Source organism: Pyrgilauda ruficollis, unplaced genomic scaffold (assembly GCF_017590135.1).
Source record: "Pyrgilauda ruficollis isolate IOZ18807 unplaced genomic scaffold, ASM1759013v1 scaffold93, whole genome shotgun sequence".
Classification (NCBI taxonomy): domain Eukaryota; kingdom Metazoa; phylum Chordata; class Aves; order Passeriformes; family Passeridae; genus Pyrgilauda; species Pyrgilauda ruficollis.
In genome coordinates this window covers 2,807,885-2,829,757 of record NW_024531377.1, presented here as the reverse complement: position 1 = coordinate 2,829,757, position 21,873 = coordinate 2,807,885, and the positions used below count along the sequence as shown (strand labels likewise).

The following is a 21,873-nucleotide window of genomic DNA, read 5'->3' as shown; positions in this document are numbered from 1 at the left end:
AAAAAAACCAACCCATTTCAAGAATGTAATACAGCTCCCAAGTTACTTGAAAAGAAAGTGCAGTCTAGTGCAGTGTGCTTTCACTTTCCCACTCTGTTCCTCTCGGTTCCTTTTGATTTCTTGTGCTTCAGTCTTTGTCCAGGTATTGCTGGTATCTGCTTTGTCTGTGGAAATGAAATACCAGGAGGAATTGCACTTGGTGCAACTGGTGCATGTTTAGGGGTAAATTCACCAATGGAGCAGGCTGCCCTGGGGAATCCATGCACAATGGAAAAGGAGTCAGGTGCCCAAGCCTGGCAAGTTCAAAGAGGAGTTGTCATTAAAAAAAAAGCTAAAGAAAGAGCACAAGGGACTAGGAAAAACTGATCTTGAACCTCCTATGTCCTCCTGGCTTGTGTTTTCATGCACAGGGGTGATGGGTGCCCAGGAAGGGCTGGCAGGCTGAAGAGTAGAGATTTGGAGCTGGGTTTCCATGCATCCTTGAAAAACACTTCTGCTACTGAATATGAGGGAACTGAAGGGTAAGGTCACCCTTCAGCAGATGCTTCCCAGTGAGACACAGGTCAGTAAGTGTGCTCTGACCCTCCTATAAACTGAGCTTTGCTGAGCCAGATGGGTTTGGGGATTTTTACAGGACTTGGATATGACCTGGTGGCCCCTGTGGTTGACTTTTGTCACCATCTGGGGATATGAGGCCCGCAAGCAACACGGCCACTGGTAAATAACTGGGCATGCACTTCCTCTGAGGCTGGAGGGAGGCAGAATGGAGATTATCAAGGACCTTGGGTGTAAGTAAACATTAGATCTGAGTGAACAGAGCAGCAATCTGATGCCCAAATTCCTTGAGATGCCCAGCTCCAGGAGCTGGTCCAGCTTCCTCTGGAGTTAACAGGAACTGCAAGGGGTCCTGCAAAGGCACCGCAGTGACTGATGGTACCAGAAAGACTTGGAAGCATTTCAATCATGTTACAGCAGACTGTGTGCCTGCCTTTGCCTGGACTCAGGAAAAGTACAGAGGAGGTATGTACAACTTCATATTGTTTCACTGTATTTTCCAGGCTGGAATAAGAAGTTTGAAAACAATTCACAAATTTACAGTTTAAAAAGGATCCTAATTATGGTTATAATATTCATCCTTTAAAACAACTCACTGAAAAAAATTTGCAAATTTGCTACCATAAAAATAAGAGTTCTTGAGCTCACAGAATGTTGATACATTTGAGCATGCTTTTATGAGCAAAATAATAAACAGGTAATTCTGCTGTGGCTTGGGGCCCTATCAGTTCAAATTCCTAAGTCCTTTGGGACAGAGCCTGCCTACCCTTATTTATGTAATAGTTCTAATGAGTAATAGTCTCCATGATGACAAATGCACCAAGACACCTTAAGAGAGGTTGAGCTGCAAAAAAAGAGCAGGGTCCCATTCACACTTTTAATAAACAAACACATAAATCATCATAGTAAGAGATTTACCCGTGGGGGTAATCCCAAGGGGAAATAACAAATTTTCATTCTTTTGGTTCCCTGCCTGTGCTGTTTCCCTTGCATCTCTGGAAGGCATCTGCCTGAACTGGGTCTTCCAGCAGTCAGAGTCTTTTCCAGACCATGACCTGTCCCTGTACATCCTGCCTGAATTTATCCTTCAGTGGCCTTCAAAAGGAGCACCAAACACCTCTTCCTGCCTCCTTAAAGAGGAGGAGTGCACAGACAGGAAGACACTGGGACAGATGGACCTTGAGGAGCCTCTCTACCACCAAGAAAGCTCCTGCCTCTTGGATGCAGCCCCTACCATATCACAGAACCTTAAGTGTGGGTCTGTGCCAGCTGGAAACACATTACAATCATCACTGCTTGTTTCTGGCCAAACACATTTTGATAAAAGCTGTGACATTTACAGTGTGATACAGACCCATGTGTGATGGTTTATCTGCAGCTCTGGTTTCTTTTCATCAGGAAAAAAGATACATTCATCGCCATAATTCAGCTGGCAGGCTCAGGTGTGCAAAATCTCAAATTTAAAGCTGGTTTTCCAAGGGTAAATTCCAAAACATTTTGCACTGCTACAAATTTAAAAGAAAGCAAAAATGATGGCTACTCCAAACCCATGCAAAACAAAGTAAATAGAGTAAAATATCTATATAAAACTTCATGGAAATATTTTCAAACATTTCTAATATTCCTAGTTTTTTGTTCATCAGCTTGTTCAATTTATTCAGTGACCAACCTACTACTCATGGTCTTGCCTACAACTTTCCAGTAAGTTTCCAAGAGAAGGCTTCTCAGAATATAAGCTTAAGTTTTATTACTTGCTTGGGATCAGCAGAAGCCTTTTTATTATCTTCACAGTATAGCAGAGAGAATTTAGAGAAATGATCCAGAGCTGTGCATGCATTTTTGGAAGAGGTTTGCAGCAAATGCTCTGCACCCACTTGTCATGCTAAACTACACACTCTAGACCAGGTTTGCTTTTGGCTCTTCAGTGGTTTGGGCTAGCACAGGTTTAATATGGCTTAAGATGGTAGCAGCAACAGCCAAAGGCCACTTAATGACTTGGTCTCAACATTTTGGGGGAAGCCGGCTTCTGAGGGAACTCCAAAGCAATGCTCTTCTTCTGTACAACCTGCACAGTCAGATCTGTGGGAAACAACTACAGGGTTGGGGCCCTCAGAGAATTGCAAGGAGATGATTTGCATGAATCTCTGCAACAACACTGCAGAGGATGCAAATTTAGGACAAAAGAGAGCCTACATTCATTTTAGTGACTTTCAATGAGAAAGTAAGGAAGTAAGCATTTTTGTGGTGATGCAAACATTTGACACCAGAGGTGCATACCAGCTTCTCTTGCATTAAACAAAGTCAGTTCTGAAGATGACAATTGCCTGTTTTCTGTTATTCAGTAGGTAGGAGCAGTCCTGCACACTTTAACACGGTCCTTGATAATCCCCTGACTTTTAAGAGTTAGGTGGCAGGTGGTCTTCCAGACAAGCCTGGCTAAACCCCATCATTTGTAGGAGGGGAGTTCAGCCCATTCCATCCTCTGCCACTGAAGTCAGTGGGATTACTGAAGTGAAGCACAGCCACCCTAGAGCTGGTGTGACAACAGTCACCTACGTGTATGTCATACAGAGGCCTGCTACGAGGAACTGTTGAAGAGCATTGAGTACAAGGCTCAGGACCGGATCCAGACTTCAGCAAACTGTGAGATACTGGTTAGCCAAAACTTACCAACCCCATGTTTGAATCTGGAGCGCAACTTGCCTGCTTTATGTCTTTTAACACAGAGTTTGGGTTCAGGCGCTGCTCTGAAGAAGAACATCTTGGTTTTGACACCATCCTAGCCATTTACACCATCCTTCTGTAATTGCACCAGATTCTGCATCAAAGACATCCAAGTCTCATTTAAAACCCCCTTAGGGGAAAACTGTAACATAATGGTAAAGATCTCACTGCATATTAGAGAAAACTTATAAAACCCCCAGAAAGTAAAATGCTGAACACCCAATGAATACCAAGGCTGTCTCTGAAATGTAAAACTTTCCAGTAGCTTACAGCGGTAACTCCACCCCAACCGCCATTTTATTTTTATTTAAGAAACAAACAGAATTCCAAAAACTCTACCTAGAATCACTTGTTTCTGCCAAGCGGTTGTTCATGATGGCCAGAGCCCCCACCCCCGCAGAGAAACCGTTCTGTCTCGTATTGATGCAGACATTCCTCGGGTAGCCGTTGGCTGTCTCGGACAACTGCTTCTGCAGAATGGCCAGGGAGACTTTACTGGACGCCGTGAGCTCCCTCATGGAGATCATCTCTCCAGAGAGCCTCCTGCCCTCGGTGTCACTGTCGTACTGTCCGTCAGCGTCCATGGCGACGTTGTGGCGGCGCAGGCGGGCTCCTGGGGTGATGGCATTGCGACGGCTGAGGCGGGTACTGGATTTATGGCACTTTGGGCAACATCTGCATTCGAATTTTTTCAACACCCAGTTCAAAATTTGTTTGATTACGATTGAGATGACATTAAAAAGGGAGTATATGCAACATACTCCCATTAATATAAACATGAAGTTCCCGAATCTGTATAATCCCTGATGCTGGTACACAGCGTTTTGGTTGCTTACCAAATCTCCAAAGCCGATGGTGCTGAAGGTGACAAAGCAATAATACAAGGAGTCAACGTAGTTCCATCCTTCCACTGCCGTGTACATGGCGGAGGCGCAGCAGGAAAGGGCGATAGCAAAAATTCCCAGGATCAGCATGACGTGGTAAACAGACGGCTTCCAGCCCACGAGGCTGCCCACCCCGGACACGGCTGGCCCCCTTCGGAAGTTGGGAGGTAGGAGACCACTCCTTCGCAGCTGCCTCTCATAGCACGCCTTCATGATAAATGCCAGGAGGGAGATGATGCGCTCCAAGAAGAGGTTGAAGAAGAGGATAGTCCCAGCACACCCAAAAAGGCCATAGACGATGAGGAACACTTTTCCAGCCACTGTTGCTGGTGTGGTCATTCCAAAACCTATGGTGTGGAGATAAATGGGCAACGTTAATAACACAGGTTTTTGTGAGTAAGCTCACGATACATGTACCTTAACAAGGCTCCCATCTCACTGGACAAAAGGAGTGCTATCTATAAGTCAGCTTAGGCCAACACGAAACCGAGTTTGGTGAAGAAGGAAGAAGGCACCAAAAGGTCAATAAGATGACTAAAACTCAAAAGTGAGCAAAAAAATCCTTGCAAGACGAAAGGATTATTATCTGTATTAACAGAGCAACACCACTTGAAACGCAGGTGGAAGACTCACTGAGCCCAAACCTTTTCAAGGTGGGATGAGGTGAAGAGGCCATTTCCCTGCTCCCACATGTGTCAGCCATCATGACCTGATGGAAAATTTAAGTTCTCTGCTCACAAGCTGTAACACAGTGTAACATTTTTGTTATAGGGGTCTGATTATAACATTCCCACTGAGAAGATAGAAGTTTTCAGGTTGTGTAACAGAAAAAAAAACCCCAAACCATCTCCCAAATATTGAATACTGTTTTAAAAATAACAGCACTTTCAAGCCTTTTCCAAATCCCAGCTGTGACTAGCCCACCTGGTGTCATCACAGAAGGAAGGAAAAGCCATCACGCCGCAGTGCTGCCTGGCAGACTGGGGGCACTGGGAACTTGCAGATGGATAATTACAGCTGGGAAAAACACTGCTGCACAGAGTTGAACAGAAAAATCAGAATATAAAAACTCTGGGAAGATCCAGCAACAATATTAATTCAACTCTTCTTCATATGAATTACTTATTGTAATATTACTTATTATTATAGCATTACTCATACACGAAGTTTTAAAAGTAAGCAGAAATGCCTTGTAGCTAACAGATGGTTAAATAACAGCAAAACTGTACTTAAATTTGCATGCAAATAAATACAGTAAGTTTACTCCATGTCATTTGATGATACCAGTTATATTATGAAAAAGATTACATACATTTCACATCCTATCTCAAGAAGAGTCTTCTGAAACTCAGTTCTGCAGGTATTGGCTTTTTTCTGCTATTCTTCCCTGTGAAAACACTTGGTGGCTCAGGCAAAAAACATTGACAGGATTGAGGTGACTGCTTATGTCCCATGAATAAATGACCACATCTAATCTAAATGAAAGTTTTGTGAAAAATCCACATACCAAAATTTCATTGCTGTATTGTTCCACCAAAATACCCAGCAAGCAACATATTCAAGGAGGTAAATATCAAGACCAGACAATATAAACAGAAGTTTGTGAAGGAAAAGTATAGAGCATAATGAAATAATTACAGAGCATAATGAAATAATTACAGAGCATAATGAAATAATTAAATCCAGTTTATTACCACTCACACCTTTATAAACAGCAACAGGATAATACTGCCTATATACAATGAGTTGAGATTGCTGCTTGAAATCTCTTGATCTATTTTGGCAATGGCTGAATTTTTCTGGCTAGTTTATCTGTGTTCCTTTCCTACTTTGTTGATAGAGAATTTCCCATTGGTTGACAGAAGAATGTAAATGCTCATGACAAGTAAACTCAGACATATCTTTTCAGTGACATGAAGATGAATGAGAGAAGAGGTGGTCCTACTTTCACAACAGATTTGGCAGGATCAGAAACAGCTGTGTGCCAGCAAGTCAGCCCATACCTCATAATGTGAGTAACCTGATCTAGTGAAAGGTGTCCCTGCCCATGTGAACAGATAACCTTCCAGGTCCCTTCCAACCCAAACCATTCTCTGATTTTATGATCACAAGCATCACTGTAAAAAGAGTGTTTTGTGTAAAAGTCAGTGAAAAACTTGCTTAGTATTACCAGAAAATATTACCAAAGAGGTCATTGCTTTCTGGACCCACTGTCTTCTCTCCACTTTGCAGTGTTAACAAGACCACCTTTGAGCAGACCCCACAAAGCCTGCCATGGGCTCTGGGAAGTTCTCAGTTCCTTCTTCTCTGCGGGATGGACCTGTTCTCTGGATTGGGCTGCCTGGTAGCAGGAGTCCTCTCATTTAATGATGCATATCCAAAGTGCCTGGTCCTCAGAAGGAGCTGGGGAGCCTGTTGTGGTTGCCAGCTAGGGATACACAGCCAACTTGTTATGGAGAAGGCATCTGTTTGCCTGTGCCTTGTCAGCAAAGCACTTAAACATGTGCTTCACAGCAAGCATGTGAACATCACCATCAAAATAAATGGGTTTATTGTCACACATACGGCTAGACACATTTATTAATTAGGAAAAAAAAAAAAAAGAGATAGCAACAGTTTGGATCAAGCTGTAAATGTGCTGAAGCCTTTTACTATTTTTTGGTGATCATTCAAGAGAGGTGATGAAGTTTTATATTTTTGATGCTGTTTGTTTCATCAAAATTTTTCCGAAGCAAAATGCTTCCAAAATTCAGTATGTAGCTAGGCAAGGTGAAAGGGCCCATCACAGCAATGAAAATGCTAAGAAATAACATAAAACAGGTAAAAAATGAGGCTAGGCAAACACTGAATCATTTAGGTTGGAAAAGACCTTTAAGACCATTGAGTCCAACTGCTACCCCAGCACTGCCAAGTCACCACTAAAACACATCCCTTGGGTCACCAGCTGGCTGAGGGAAGCAGTCATGGGCTCTGTGTGCAGGGTCTTCCCCTGCCAGCTGTGTTTGTCCCTTGGTGCCACCCCCAGCACGAGGAGTTGGTCCTGGGATGTTCTGTACCTCATCTCTGAGCTTGGCCCCCGCCCAAGGCTCAGAGCACCATGATGCCTGGATGGAGCAAACTCATCCAGAACTGCCTATGCTCCCAACACAGTACAGGGAAAAACACAACAGGGCTTTGTGCTTTTCATGGCCCTGAGACATATTTCACAGGTGCCTTGGAGTTGACTTTGTGTGGCTCAGAAGCAATATCTGAACCTCCCTCGTGCCAATTCTGCCCCAGCACCTCAGATAAAAGCTCTATGGCAGCATTAATTTCAGCTGGTTGATATTTCTCCTCCCCGAAGAGAATTAGCAGAGATGAGCTGATAAAAAACTCTCTTCAGCAGCAGCCTCTCACGGTTAAGTGCTGGCATTTAATGAGACCCTCATCCTGACTTGCATAACAGGTTTGTGGTTACAGTTCTGCTCATCTGGAGCTTTAAATTACTTAAGCTAGGGATGGATTCAAGAGGTAGAACAGATGGACAAACTTGTGACATATGCTTCCTGTTGCTCTTGCTTTCTTTTCTTTTACCCACTTTCTTATGAGTAAGAGGTGGCTGATGCCAGAAGACAGAAAGGAATAGCAGCTTTAGTACTTGTGAGCTCTTCTCTCAGTCAAATTACTTTGGCATTACCTTGTCTCACTACATTTTGAGATTAAAGGGGGTAACAGTTTTGCAGTAAAATACGTATTTACTCAGAGATGCAATAAAGTTTTGGTCACTTCAAAAACTGAACACAAGGAAGTCACAGAAAACAACACAAGAAAGGGCATAATGTGTCCCTGCCTCTTTCAGCCACCCTAGTTCTCCTTATAAGCCATAGGACTTCACTCACACAGCAGGTCAGCACACTGGAGCAGTCATTTGAAATCCCAGAGTGAAACAGCACTTAGATCATCAGAGCAGCATCACCTCTACACCACTATATAACCATTACGTAGTTATATTCAAGGAAATCAAAAGAAACTAAAATGGCTGAAAACAACTTTTTAAACAAATGGTTCCACAGAGACAAACAACAACAGAAACAACTATAACCAGAATGCTGCTTCCAGAAGGAAAGAAGTTCTTGTAACATAAAGGCTAAAAGATGGGGGTTACAGAACACGGAGAAAAAAAAAGAGCTACCAATTTTAATGTTTTCCTGCTTCCTCTCTTTTCTGCACTTGCTTTACTTCATAGCTCTCCCATTGTCCTGGCTGGTCTTGACTGACACATAAACCATACTATACATGTATATAGGAACCAAACATCCTACTCTGAATCCCATGTTTGGGTTCTGGTGCTTCCTTCCACCCTTTCCCACCTGTTAGCATTTCATCATTATTTCCCCTGAGAATCATACCTGTATATTTTACAACTGCCTCTCACTTATTCTCTAACTCCTTACCACCTAACATCCAGAAACAGTTGCCTTGGATACAGGGTCACAGCTCAGAGCTGACAAAACTGCTGCATCCAGAGATTTTTCCCAAGGAGTGGGAATATGACAGGTCAGTTCTTCCAACTGGCTCTGCATTTCCAGACTACAAATGAAAGATGTACTTTCCCTTTAAATCTTTCTCAACCTGCTTTACTAAATACCCCACTCTGGGCTCAAACAAGAAATTATTTTAGAGCTTTTCTATTGCAAAGCCTTTAATCTAGAAGTTGCTGTAAAATCCCATTTGATCTTATTGAGATTACTATCTGCAAACACCTCCTGAACAGCAGAGCTCTGTCCAGCACTGGGTGAATTAAGATCCTTCAAGTTGGACCTGTGCTATTTCTGAACAAATGAGATACAACTGCAGTTTTTAGGGCTGGCCTAACCTGTATCATACACAAGCTTGCAGTCCTTGGTGACCCATGTAGTGGGGCAGATATTCCATGGAGAAAACACTGAGTGACCATGCAAATAAGGACTGACTTCCATAATCATTCTCTCTATCCATTCTCTATCCAAAAAAGAGCACCATGATAAGCCTAATGAATGTAGTTAAAAACCACCCATGTCTCTGCTGGTGCTCCTTGTTTCATTTCCACCTCTGAAACATCAGTCAGGTGTTTGAGACAACTGCTACTCAAAAGGAGCCACGCTGGCAGAACAGAGCCAGGAGATGATTAATCGAACTTTAAGGAGTTTCAAAGAGCTGCAGGTGACTATTACAGGCTTTCTACAGTCACAATTTTATTCTATTTACACACAGTGGTGATCAAGTTATTGGTTATCCAAAGTGCTGTGATGCCTTAGTGACCAGTGAACACCAGAATCAATCACCCTTGGCACTCCTCTGCTGGCCATGCCTTAAACCACAGGCTGAAAGGTCATGGCCAAATATTCATTCCTCTTTGATGTATGTTGGTTTTAAAAAGAGTTAATAGAATTGTATGGGGGGTGAGGAGGGGACCCCAAAACCTAAGGAGAGGCTGCCATGTGTGAAACAGCCAGAGCAATGTATTTAGGGTGAAGGATATGCCAGACTGAGAGGACTAAGGGTGAGGTTTGACCTCAGAAACCTCAATTGTTGCCACCTTGATGGGGTCTAAGGCACTGGGGGTGATCCCAAAGAAACCTCAGGGAAGGAGAGAGGAATAACCTCCTCAAAACCTGGCTGCTCATGAATGTTTAACTTCTCCCCCTCGCAGCAGGTTTCCCAAGAGTGTTGTTCTAAGCTGACACCTTCTAGATGAGCTTTCCAAGAAAGATCTTCAGTCTCTAGTGGGTACTCAGCAGGCACATTCATCAGCTCAAGTGGCTTAACTTTTGCATGTTTGAGTGATACGTGGCCCTTAAAAAGATAAACACTGGGGCTCCAGCTTCACCACCAGCAGCAGTATTCCTGCTCTTTTCACTCAGCAGAAGTAGGCAAGCTTTTTTCCTCAGCTGTACTGCAAGCTGCCCTTTCTGGTACAGCCTGCAAAGGAAGTGCACACCAAAGACCAACCAAACTGGTCCACCCTTGCTCACTACTGAAGACAAAACCCAATAAATACAGAAAGAGGTTTGCTGAAGTTGCTTTGGCACAGAACCAAGCCAAGGGAGAAGAAGAAGTGTCTCTAAAGCAGTTTTATGCCTGGCTGGGGCCAGCTGCTCTTTTTACACCTTGTACAAGCAAATGGGGACTGACTTGTGCCAAGCCATCAGTGCTGCCAGCTGAGCAGCAGCCCTGGCCCAAGGTCTTGCTAAGCAGCCCCCCTGAAGAGGGAATATGTGGGGAGAGTTACAGGCTTGAGTCTCAAAATCTTTGGCAAGCTTATGTTCAGTTTTCTGGCTAATCCTACCGCGACAGAACATGGTTTTGAATGAGGGAGAGGGAGCCCCTCCCAAAAGGAGATGGTGGAGAATAAAGCTCAGAGGATGAAAATCAGGAGCGAAATTCAAACTACACAGAGAAAAAGAAAGTCAAGACCTACAAACTGGCACTATTCTTGCTGAATTGACTTTAAAGGGATGGACGTGTCCTGTGGCATGACAATCTCCCTTCTCTATTAACATGTTGTTCATAAACTTTTTCTTTCAATACTTAAGGTTTTATTGTTCTTATAAATAATATAATCTTCTTGTCTGCTAAACTCTTGGGGCCAGTTTACGGTTTACAATCATAAAAATCAAGACTGAAATTATTTTCTTCATTTTATGCTGCCTTTCTTGGGCAAATCTTCAGCAAGATGCCACTAAATGTCCTCCTGTTTTGTCAGTTATTCTGCCCCCTTGGCACAGCCGAAGCACACTAATGGCTTGTTAAAACAGAAAGAATATGGGCTAGTGTTGCCTAAATTAGTCCTAAACCACCTCACAAAGGAGAGCTTCTAGAAAAAGATGAGAGCAGGATGTTCTTTCCTTTGGGGGCAGCCTGTCTCCTTGTACATTGATCTAAACTAGCCCAGAGCTGCTTCCTGTGGCTGCCTCCACACCTGATCACTGCAGGCTCCTGTCTCTGGCTTGTTTTCTTTTCTTATCCTAACAGCTGGGGAAAACAATTTTGCTATAATCTTCTCTGAAATGGTGGTGGTGCTAATAACAGAAAAATATATCCCACATGCTCCAAAGTTGTATTACTGTGAAAAACCCTCCCCTTTGCACTACAGGCTTAGGGTCTTCATGCTCTCACATTAAGAGCTGCCAGGGAGGGTATCAAACCCCTGCTCATGATCCATGAGTGTGAAGAAGCATCTGCCTTGGCTTACTGCACTGCCCAGAATCACCTAAAACACAGGGGTTTCTGCAACACCACCAGACACAGGAAACACCCCTGCACTTAAAAATACTGCTTTAAAAAACACACAGAAAACAAAAGCATGGTAACCAGGAAAGAGATGAAGTGTGGCTCAGTAACCATGGATATACACAACAGTGGAGCTCATGGACCCCAAGAATCACCAATTCCTTCTTGCTCTTAAGATGTGTCCAATATGTGAAGCCATACTCTGCCACCTCTGACCTTCCTACAGTCTTCATGCAGCTGATGATTCTAGGTGAATATTGTTCCAAAAGTAGATTTCTGTTGCAGTCATAATTTTTCATTTTTAAAGCTGCTTCCATTCTTATTTCCCTATGTGTTTTTGAGAATGTTTTTTGTGTGGATGATTGTGTATCTAAGCAACACCCTAAGAGAAAAAAAGCTTATGCCCTGTCATTTCAAACATTAGCATTCACACATGCTTTTGCTGTTTACTGAAACCTGCAGTTGTATTTCAGATGTCTATGTACACCCAAGGTTGAGCCTTTTTTTTTTTTTTTTCTGAACTCCAAAGTGAAAAAGAGTAATGGCATCCAAATTTTGTTATATTCTTGAGATATTATTGGCTTCTAAAGAATACTTGCACATGTACTGTCATTTCAGTGCCAGTACACCTCACAGTACTTCTCCTTTCATGCTAAGAAACAGCATTATCTAGATTTCACAAGTGATCTTGGGTCTGTGTCATATTTCCCTGCATAAGAAGTCTGACAGAAGAAGATGTCACTCGTGGGCTTTCTGAGCCTTACAGATGGGAAAGGTTGTTCAGTGGTTATATTGTTGGCTTATCTTTTGACTGGATTAAACAACAGACTTGTGGCATATTTTTTCTTCTGCCACTGGTGTTTGTGTAGGTAGGTGTTCAGAGAACATCTGTTTCTTCATAGTTGTCTCAGCTATTCTGCTTTACAAAGAGTTTGGCTATAAAGATGTACCCAAGGGATAAAAAGGCCCTAAACATGAAAACATCCTTTCCACGCTTAGGCCTGATTGGTTTTTTTTTGGTTTGTGTTTTTTTGATTTTTTGGTTTTTTTGTTTGTTTGTTTGTTTTGTTTTTGTTTTGTTTTGTTTTGTTTTTTTTTGTTTGTTTTTTTTTTTTTTTCCCCCAAATCTCTGGACAAACTTCGAGTTACAATTAAATGAAAAAAAACTCTGATAAACCTACTACCTGGGCTTCTTAATGGTTTAAATATACCTTCAAGGGTCTCTTATTTTAAAAAGTTTCAGCTGAAAGCAAAGAGCAAATTCTCAAGTATCTTTTTGCTTGGTGAATGGATTGCTCTTCCAATCCATTCACGAAGGCACAAAGTCCCAATTTTAAGTTACTGTAACAGAAATAGAGGGTGACAGGACTGCTGACTAACCAGTTATTTCCCATTTTCTACTTCTTCATTTAACTCTTCCTTCCTCAGTAGGCATTTCCCTTGACTATTTTTAAATTTAATGACACTGAACAACTCTGCCACACTACCAAGACAATTGTGAGCTTATATTTTATCTGAGATTTTCCTGGTCCTGCAGCTCTGCCAGTAGCAGCTTTTGTAAACTAACAAATCATCATATCAAACAGCTTGTTTCTGCCTCTCTTGTGAAAATCCCAGCTTGGGTTTAAGACCTTTACACTGCTGTCACTCCCTCCTATTTCCACCAGGTTTAAAGCAGACCTGACTCCACTCATGCACACTGAGCATGAGTGACACTGTGTTTTTTGTTTGCCCTCAGGAGAGAAATATATTGCTTCCAAATTCTCAGGCTGAGCAACAAGATGACAGAATATATAATGATGGATAACCAAAGACATTTTATCTGGCTTTAACTGAAATTTACTGAATTAGTTTCTCACTCCGGTCTTGCACGGACAAATTTCTTCTAGCTGCAGCTTCCGCTGTGATTAAATTTGCCTGTGTAAAACTTGAGAATGATTGGGAAACATTTGGCCAATAATTTCTAAAGGGGAAGAAGCTGCAGTGGAACAAGCTCAGAAAGGTTAAAATCCAGTGAGGACTTGCTGTGGGGCTACAACTGTTTTCAAGGCATTACTGCTCCTTTCATGCACTTATTATGGAATTTTAAGTACAAGCAATAGCAGTGCCTCACTCACAATAAGTAATCCCACATGTTAACATCAAACCATTCAATTTCTTATCTTATTCCACTCCAAGGCTTTAATTACTTGTAAAGGCTGCTAATGCTTTGCCTTGTCTAATGCAATTAGATTTAATTTTCATTCTACTTCTCATTTGATTCAAGAAAGATGGTACTGAAACCTTCCCATGTCTAGGTGTACCAGCCAGTGCCATCAACAGACCCACTGAGCTCAGGGGGATGTATTTTACATGGCAATAACAAGTGCATCTGTTTTATAAACCTGGTTTGCCAATAAAGCACCTAAGGTAGGGTCTCCTAAAGCTCTGCAGAGTGGCCTGCTATTGACTTCAGCAGAAATAGGCTATTGAGGAGGTATTTTATTTGTCTGGATTGCTATGCAATTGCCCCTCGGAATATAATTCTGTTTGTTACTAGAGTGCTTCTATTCACAAAAGGTTTTTATTGTCACTTCAAACATTTATTGTGCTCAGGAGGACTTTTCACATTTCAAATGTTCACCAGCATGAACCCTAATTTTTGCCCTTAAACATATTTTCCCAAAATGCCCTGAGATATGCCCTTGGTGCTGACACACTACAAAAACTGTCTCTTTTGATATAGGTAAGCAAGGCTTATTCAGATCATGGCCAAAGGCTATGCTTTCAATACTATCAAGCTGTTTCAGTCTCAAAATTGCATATGAAATGTTCCCAGCTGCTCTTCTGTTGCTCTAACCCTGATGCTACTATGGCAAGAGGCAAAATTCTCATTGACTTAACAGCTTCAAAGATAAGGTAATCCTGCATTCATTAAAATAAAGAAATGACATTGTATTTTCCAGCACACCGCCAGCAGCAGGTAATGTTACATGAAGTTAATTGTCAACAGAACTACCCTGTAATTGTTTTCCTCTTCTCTCCACGATGAAGAGCAATTAAAGCTTGTATAAAAACAAGACAGTGCACTGGCAAAGATGACCCCGTGGTACAAGTGATAAAAAAATATGATCTGTGTCAAACTGAAGACAATCAGAGAAGGAGGAGGAAACAAACCAAGAAAGAAATGAGGGTCAATAGCAGGATTAACACTAGGGAAAGGGGAAGAGGGTGATGAGGAACAGAGAGAAGCTGTAAAGCTTTACTTCTGACTTCTTTGGTAGTCCTTAACGTGAAAGGCTGTAAAGACAGCAAACAAATATTTGAAAGTTAATCAAGCAAACAAATCCCCAGTAGAGAAGGGTATAGTAACTGGAGGAAGGCAGGAGAAGCTGGAGAAGCTCAGGCTGGGAAAGGCAGCTGAGCAGGCAGCAGAAGATGAGCACTACGAGAAGGAAAGGGGGAATATCCCCAGGAAAACAAAGTGGGGGAAGGCTCCAGGGACTGGCAGGGCTCCATGGGAACACAGGCCATAGAGTTTCAAGCAGGATTTGGCTTTATGAGCCTGCAGCAAACAGGGCAGCTGATAAGCCCAGCAATTATGATCCCTCACAGCTATCGCAGGCACCATCACTGGTTCACAGGGAGGCTGCTCGCTAAGAGAGACGGACTGGCTGGAGCCACACGTGGATGGAGAGCTGTCAGAGGGTGCTTTGGCACACCAGTGTCTGCTCTGCAATCACATCTACAAGCTCTTGTGAATGCTTAGGGAACTAAAAGAGAGGTATCTGCAGGACTACCACCGAAGACCAAACGGAATCTTCTGCTAAGCAGGAGGTACATGCTCACCAAGCAGGCACTGCTCCTTCAATGACCCCGAAGGCTGCAAAAATGGAATCCATGATTACAAACTCCAGCTGGTCTTTGTTTTGAACCTGAACCAGCACCTCATAAGGCAGTATAAAATCTCCCCTAGCTTCTGAGATGCTGGACCATATCTCATGTAACGCTGGGTAAAATTTGGTTTTTGGATGACTGCTCTACAAGGCTGTGGTGCTTGACATTTAATTTGGAGACCCCACATTCCAGGGCTCCAGCTGAGCACCTCAAGCTCCACAGCCATGGCAGAAACAAGTGCAATTTGTTTGTCCTTGACTTCTCCATCAGTTACTGATGTTAGTATTTTGAAACATTTAGCTAGGGGTTTATATTAAAGAGACATCTGAAACATTTAGATTAACTAACCTGAACTGAAATGCTCTGCAGAGATCATTCCGTTTGGATGGCCAAAGCACAGCGAAGGCTTAATTTTCTGTGGCTGGCATAACCCTACAGGGGCAGGCAAACCCTAAGAAGCAGTGACATTAAAGTAATATTTTTCACAATTTTTTTTTTAAATTTTAGAAAGGGTTTTATTTCAAGTATTTGGATTTCTCCCTCCTGCCTTCTAGAATAAAATCACAACAAATTTAAGATCAAAATTATTTAATCATGACTCTTCAGTGGGGACTCCTCAAGTCACCTGTGTAATTACATGGATGTATTCCAAGTAAAGATTTATGTGGTTGCTCTCAACTACAAGAAAGCAAGCTGTGATTTAGATTACTTTTCTGCTTGGAGCACCCAACCTATGCCCACACACCTAGGAAATTCCTATCAGTGGCCTCCAAAAAGTTAATACTCCCATGCAGCTATGGCAAGCAGAAAACATCGCTATGGTCACAGTACTTCATCTGAGGAAAACCAGTGTGGGATCAGAACTCTCCACAGAAATATGCTGACCATTGACCTGCTGCCCTCTGAGCCTCTCGCTCTCTGTTCTTTATCGAGATTACCCGAGTGAGAAAATAACTCAGAAATCCACCGGCACATTGATCAAAGCATGGCACGCACCGAAGGAATCAGATCTGCCTGAAACACCCTCTCGTTCTGCCTGCAGATTGTGTACAGGATGGCAAAGACAAATAACCTGACACTGCAGCTTAATAACACTGCTGGCTCTTCCAGCTGCTTTCTCATTCAGTTTTGTTTGATTATTTCTTAACTTTAAGAAGGTCAAATCTGGAGGCAACTCCCCCCTAATCTGAAACCTCTGCAAAAGCTGCCTGTACAAGCCCCAGAGAACTGCAGAGCCCCGAGGAGGTAACGCTGCTGCTTATCAGGTGCACACCCTGGTGTGGCTGTCACCTTTTGGATGGGCTGGCCCCATGGACAGCGAGGCTGCCTTCAGGGAGAGCAGAGAGCCAGAACAAAGAAGACGGGACAAATAGACTTGCCCCTTAAACTTTCAGAACATCTTGGTTATTTGTGGGATTTCTCACCAAATTATCCTCTGTAATGCCTGCTCTCACAGGCTGCTCTCAACCCCTGGCTCCTGGCAGTGCAGTCCAACATCTCACCCGTGCTTACTGAGCTGTCCAAATGTGCTTTGCACATCGCTTCCATTAAATTATCACCTCCAGAACATCTGGACCGACAGATATTCTCACAAGACTATGATACAGGGCCAGAGGGTCTTTTGGAAGTGAGTGGTTATGGTGCTTAGGTTGTGGAGCACAAGCTGAAATGCTCTGCTGGGTGGGCTGGTCCCTACAGAGGAGCCAGAGAGAAGAAGGTCTAACCCAGCTGACATCCCAAGCAAGGAGAAAACAGCTGCCAGAGCCAGCGAGATGGCAGAAAACACAGAGTACTGTGTCTGTTACTTAAGAGCAGAGGATGCCCCCATCCCTTTGGGTGGAGTTGTCAGTCCACAGGAATATTGAGTAATTTAACAGGATACCTCAGGGATAAGGCAAGTATGAATAGTTCTGCTCACTCCTATACACTGTGTCCCCAACACCTGTAACCCCTGCACAGCTGTACAGAGAGAAGATCCCTGCTTCTTTTCCTCCCAGGGGCATTTCTCAAGCAAACATAACCCGGACATGTTCCATCCCAAAATAATCTGCCCACAGTAAAGGTGCTATAAAAAATATTTTATTTAAAAAATCACTTTTATATATCAGAGTACTTCACTTGACCTCATTTTTTCATGCCTGGTATGGATTTCTATAAATCAATTCTATCACTTGATTCTTGAAACATGTACTTACATATAAGAAGCTTAGAATCCAATTTAAATGGGTCTATGTTACAAAATGTTTTACTATACAGGCACCTAAGATTTATTCTAACACTTAAGAGAGGAAAGAAATTTGGGTACAAAGTCTAGACTGAGGCAGAAATCCAGATCTTCAGGCATTCCAGAGTTGTGGAATGTTCCTGGTGTACTAGGCAGAATAAATCCCTGCTACAAGAAAGGGAAAGCTAGGACTCACTATACCTGCATCTGTAACACTTTACCAGGGAGAAATCTGGTCTGAGTTATACTTTTGTTTTCAGTCTTTAACAAAGTGCTGGGTACATTGGAGGGAGGGAAGGAAAAAACTCAACTGAAAACCAAAGTCTGCAGTCAGTTAGACCAAAGAATCAAGAATAAATTTCACCTAGCTGCTCCTTAAAGAAATCGGAGTAATAATAATAATTGCCTAGAAACCCAGTACCTTTTGGAGTGCAAAATAATGTCTGAATAGATGGTGTAGTTCGACAGCAAGCAATCAGAAGTTAGACTGAAGGATTTTCTAACACAGCTCTGAAAATCCAGATGTGTCTAATGAAAACAGACTCAACATTTCATTATTCAAACACAAACAATACAGTAATAAAAACTAAATGCCCAGAGTGCTATCAAGAGGGTGTTTTATGGACTGCAAGCTACACATTTTGTGGGCTATTCAGGAAAATGCTTTAAAATTAGAATTTCAACTCTCATTTCTTAAAGACCCCATTAACACGTTTCTCACCCAGACTGTTTGATTGTGTCCCTGAGGATTTAGGGAAGTGCAGAACTGCAGCCAAGGAGGCACCGAAGAGAGGGGAGCTGCTTGGCTCTGCGAAGGGCCTGCTCCAGGAGCATGGATGGAACAGTTCTCTCCCAGCCCGGCTACTCCTAACCCTTGTGTTCACAGAAGGATGAAGAACTGGAGTCCTTCTCAGCTCAGCTCACACAAACTCCAGGAGAACTTCCAGCCCTGTGCCTGGATGACTGCATTTCAATGTCTGCATGAGAAAGTAGTTTTATTAAAACTGCTGAGAACAGAGCGAGGGCTTCAAAAGACATAGTGAGATTCCCGCGAGTTGGAATCCTCTAGAGATGAGAAGCTGAGTAACCTGTGGGTGATTTACCCTTGAGAGACACTGAGTATACCTGCTACTTGTTAAGCAGTGAGTAAGGAAGATTTCCACCACCTCGCTAGGATGGTGGTGTGTTTAGCTGGAGTAATAAAGTTGCTTTGACACACGTAACTGATGAAGTTGTGGAGGAAGGAAAGCTGTTTTGACTCTGCATGTCTGGTAGTTCTTGGCAAGGCTGGGTAAAAACAGCATTCTTGTCAATTAAGCATGACACGAAAGCAAATCAAACTGCTCAGAGCCAGGATAATGTGGTGTGTGAGCAGACAGTGGAATCAAAGGTAGTCCAGGTGGGTAGGTACATAAATGAGCTGGCTGGGAGGCTAAAAAATGGACCTTGAAAGAATGGCTTTGGAACTGCTCACCCAGGTGACATCTCGCTGCCCTGCCATTTGGTTTCTCCCGTGCTGGGACCACGAGCCAGACAGCTTTGTGCACGTTTGAGTAAGAGCACAGCGTCGTGTTTTAGTGGCACTAGTTAATTCACTGGGCTTTTTTGCTTTTGCTGGGCAGAACTGCCAAAAATAACCGAATACAACTGTGTGGTGGAAGAAACCCTGCTGCAGCTGAGCTCTTCATGGGCTTTGCCTCTACGAGCTGCAGCAGCTTGAAGAGGCACACGAAGAGAAGCACTGAGGCGGAGGCACCAGTTCCTCTTCATCTGCAGGAGCTGTACATGTGCAATGTACATGGTGGAAGCCATGCCTGGATGGAGCACAGCAGTCTCAGGGTGCTGGGACTCCGGCAGACACTGCTCCTGCCAGGCTGTGCAGTTTGGCACCCCCAGCACAGCAGCTCTGCCACGGCCTTTGCTGTGCCCACAGGCACAACTCAGCCTGCATCTCCTCACTCAGAGCAAAGCCTGGCTCTATGGCTCTCTGAACTCACACCAAGTACTCTAAGCAATCCAGAAGTAAGCACTGCCAGGTAGCATTCCAAGAGAAGGTAGGACTTGGGGAACACTTGTCAGAATCCAGCCTTTGATGCACATCACAAAAAAAAACCCCAGTCTTCATCCCTCACCTCGCATGTGAGATGCGGCACTATTGACTCTAAGGAGAAAGCACTCGGCTGGTGCTACAGGAATATGAGAAACACAACTCCTGGGTCTGCCATTTACACCTCTCCAGACCCGGCAAAACCCCCTGCTGAGTTCCTCAGTTCTTCTGCCCAGGTACAAATAACTGCAGGTGGGGCAATAAAGTGGAGACGGAAACAAATGCCAAGTAAGAGGAAACATTTTACATTTCAATAACCTCAGAGAGGAGAAGCCAGAGTTGGCAGGGAAGCAATGTGTTTACACACCACCTGAAGATTTCTCTTTCTCACAGCAGGTGTAATGAAATAATGGGTTTGTTAAAGGATTAGTTTTTTTTGTTCACTCATTCTGATCAGTCAAAATCACCTCTTTTAAATATACGTTCCTGCGATGAAGAAAGCTTAATGCTTAATTAAAATGGTGTTTTAATGACCAGGCTACCAAACGTAATTGCAAAGCAAAAGTTAACTGGATTTTTCAATGCAAAGAGTAACAATACCTGACAACAGTGCTGTACTCACCATCACCACTCCATCATATGGATTAGTTATTATTCATAAAACATTTTCTGTACCTAATGAATGTAAATGCAATAACGAGCTGTGAGTTTCTTCCTCTACAATAAATGGAAAACAAGACATTTATGCTCAGAAGACACCTGGCTTCTTACAGAACTTAAAAACTGGCAGAGTTAAGACCGCTAAGATCTTGTATTCAGGGGACAGGGTTTCCTCAAGCAACAGTCCAACAGCAGTAGATAGGCACAGAGTTAAAAAAAAAAAAATATCCTCCCACCACAACTCATCATTTGCTTCACAAAGTGTTGCTCTTCCTAAACATCTATGGGATAGGAAAAACTGCAGCCGGCTGCAGCGATACACTGAGAACGCTACGGCTGGAAGACACGCGACTTTGCGTCTTTAAACACACACACATCCTAACTTTGCCAGCAGTTAAAGCCGGTACCAAGGCGACCAGGCACGGCGAAAGCCTGTCTCTCGTTCAGCATCTCCATCAGCCCGCTACTGCCGGCCCCCGCGCCGCCTCTCCCGGTACCGAGCCATTGGCACGGCGGGCGCATCCCGGCGCAGGCAGCGCTACCCGGGCAGCCGCCAGCCCCGTTCGCTCCTTCGGGCCGGCAGAACGAAGAAGCCCAGCCGCCGGCAGCAGAAGTTTGCTGGGGAGGGACGGGGCTCCCGCAGCCGCGACGGCCGGCGCTCCTGCCAACCCGCGGGAGCAGCGCCGGTCCCCGGCTCCGTGCAGCGGGGAGGGGGGGACTGGAGGGGACCGCGGGACCGCGACCGCAGGGACGGGAGGTCGGCGGGGACGGAGCGACCCGGACGCGCTGCGAAGCCCCGGTTGCCACAGCAACGCGGCGGCGCCTCTCCCCAAACTTTGGTCGCTATAACGACGGGGCCGGGGCCGCGGCATCCCCCGGACGGGGCGGCTCTGCTCCGCCGGGCCGTCGGGGCGGCGCTCACCTATGGTGGAGACGACGGTGCCCACGAAGTAGAAGGCGCCGGGGAAGTCCCAGCGGGGCCGCAGGGCGTCGACGCGGATGCCCGCGGCCATGGCCGCCTCGTAGCTCCGCAGGAAGGCGCGCAGCTCCGGCAGGCTGATGTTGAAGATGCGGCTGAAGTTGTGGAGGGTCCGGTTCCAGCGGAGCTGCGCCGCCGCCTCCGACGGGCTCTCGAGGGCCGAGAAGACGGTGGCGCCGGCGCTCAGGTACGCCGCGATGAGGGCGGCCAGCAGCAGGAACCGCCCGTTGTCCTCGTTGAGGGGCGCCAGGCGCCGCCGGCGGCAGGAGCCCACCGCCCCCCGCGGGGGCAGCCCTGCCCTGCCCTGCCCTGCCCTGCCCTGCCCTGCCCTGCCCGCCGCTCCCCACTTGTCCCCACTTCTCCGCTCCCACCGCGGCGCCGGCCGGGCGGGGGGACGCGGCGAACGCGCTGGTCCCTCGGCATGTGTGGGATGCGCCGTGGCCGCTGCGGGGGTGGTTTGGCTTCAAAAGCTTTCCTCTACGCCCGGTGCCAAGAGGGTGTTTTTGGAGGGAGTTGGTGGTGGTCGGTGGAGCGGTAATTACTTAATTTCAGCCATTTCGAGATGAACGAAACGTTGTTTCTGATCTGACTCCACAGAGGTAGACCCAAGAAAATGATACATTTTGGGTTCGGTGCCAAATGCCCATTTAATCTTAGCTAGTGTCTGAAAAGT

At 44.6% G+C, this 21,873-nt stretch overlaps 1 protein-coding gene across 1 annotated transcript; it reads right to left on the bottom strand.

Moving 5' to 3' along the window:
• Nucleotides 1-3,614: 3,614 nt before the first annotated feature.
• On the bottom strand, nucleotides 3,615-21,492 carry KCNK12 (potassium two pore domain channel subfamily K member 12; the record flags this gene model as incomplete). Its single annotated transcript, XM_041489407.1, has 2 exons — nucleotides 3,615-4,510; nucleotides 21,144-21,492. Coding segments are annotated over 2 exons (1,245 nt in total), but the record flags the coding sequence as incomplete, so codon positions are not given.
• Between the last annotated feature and the right edge of the window lie 381 nt (nucleotides 21,493-21,873).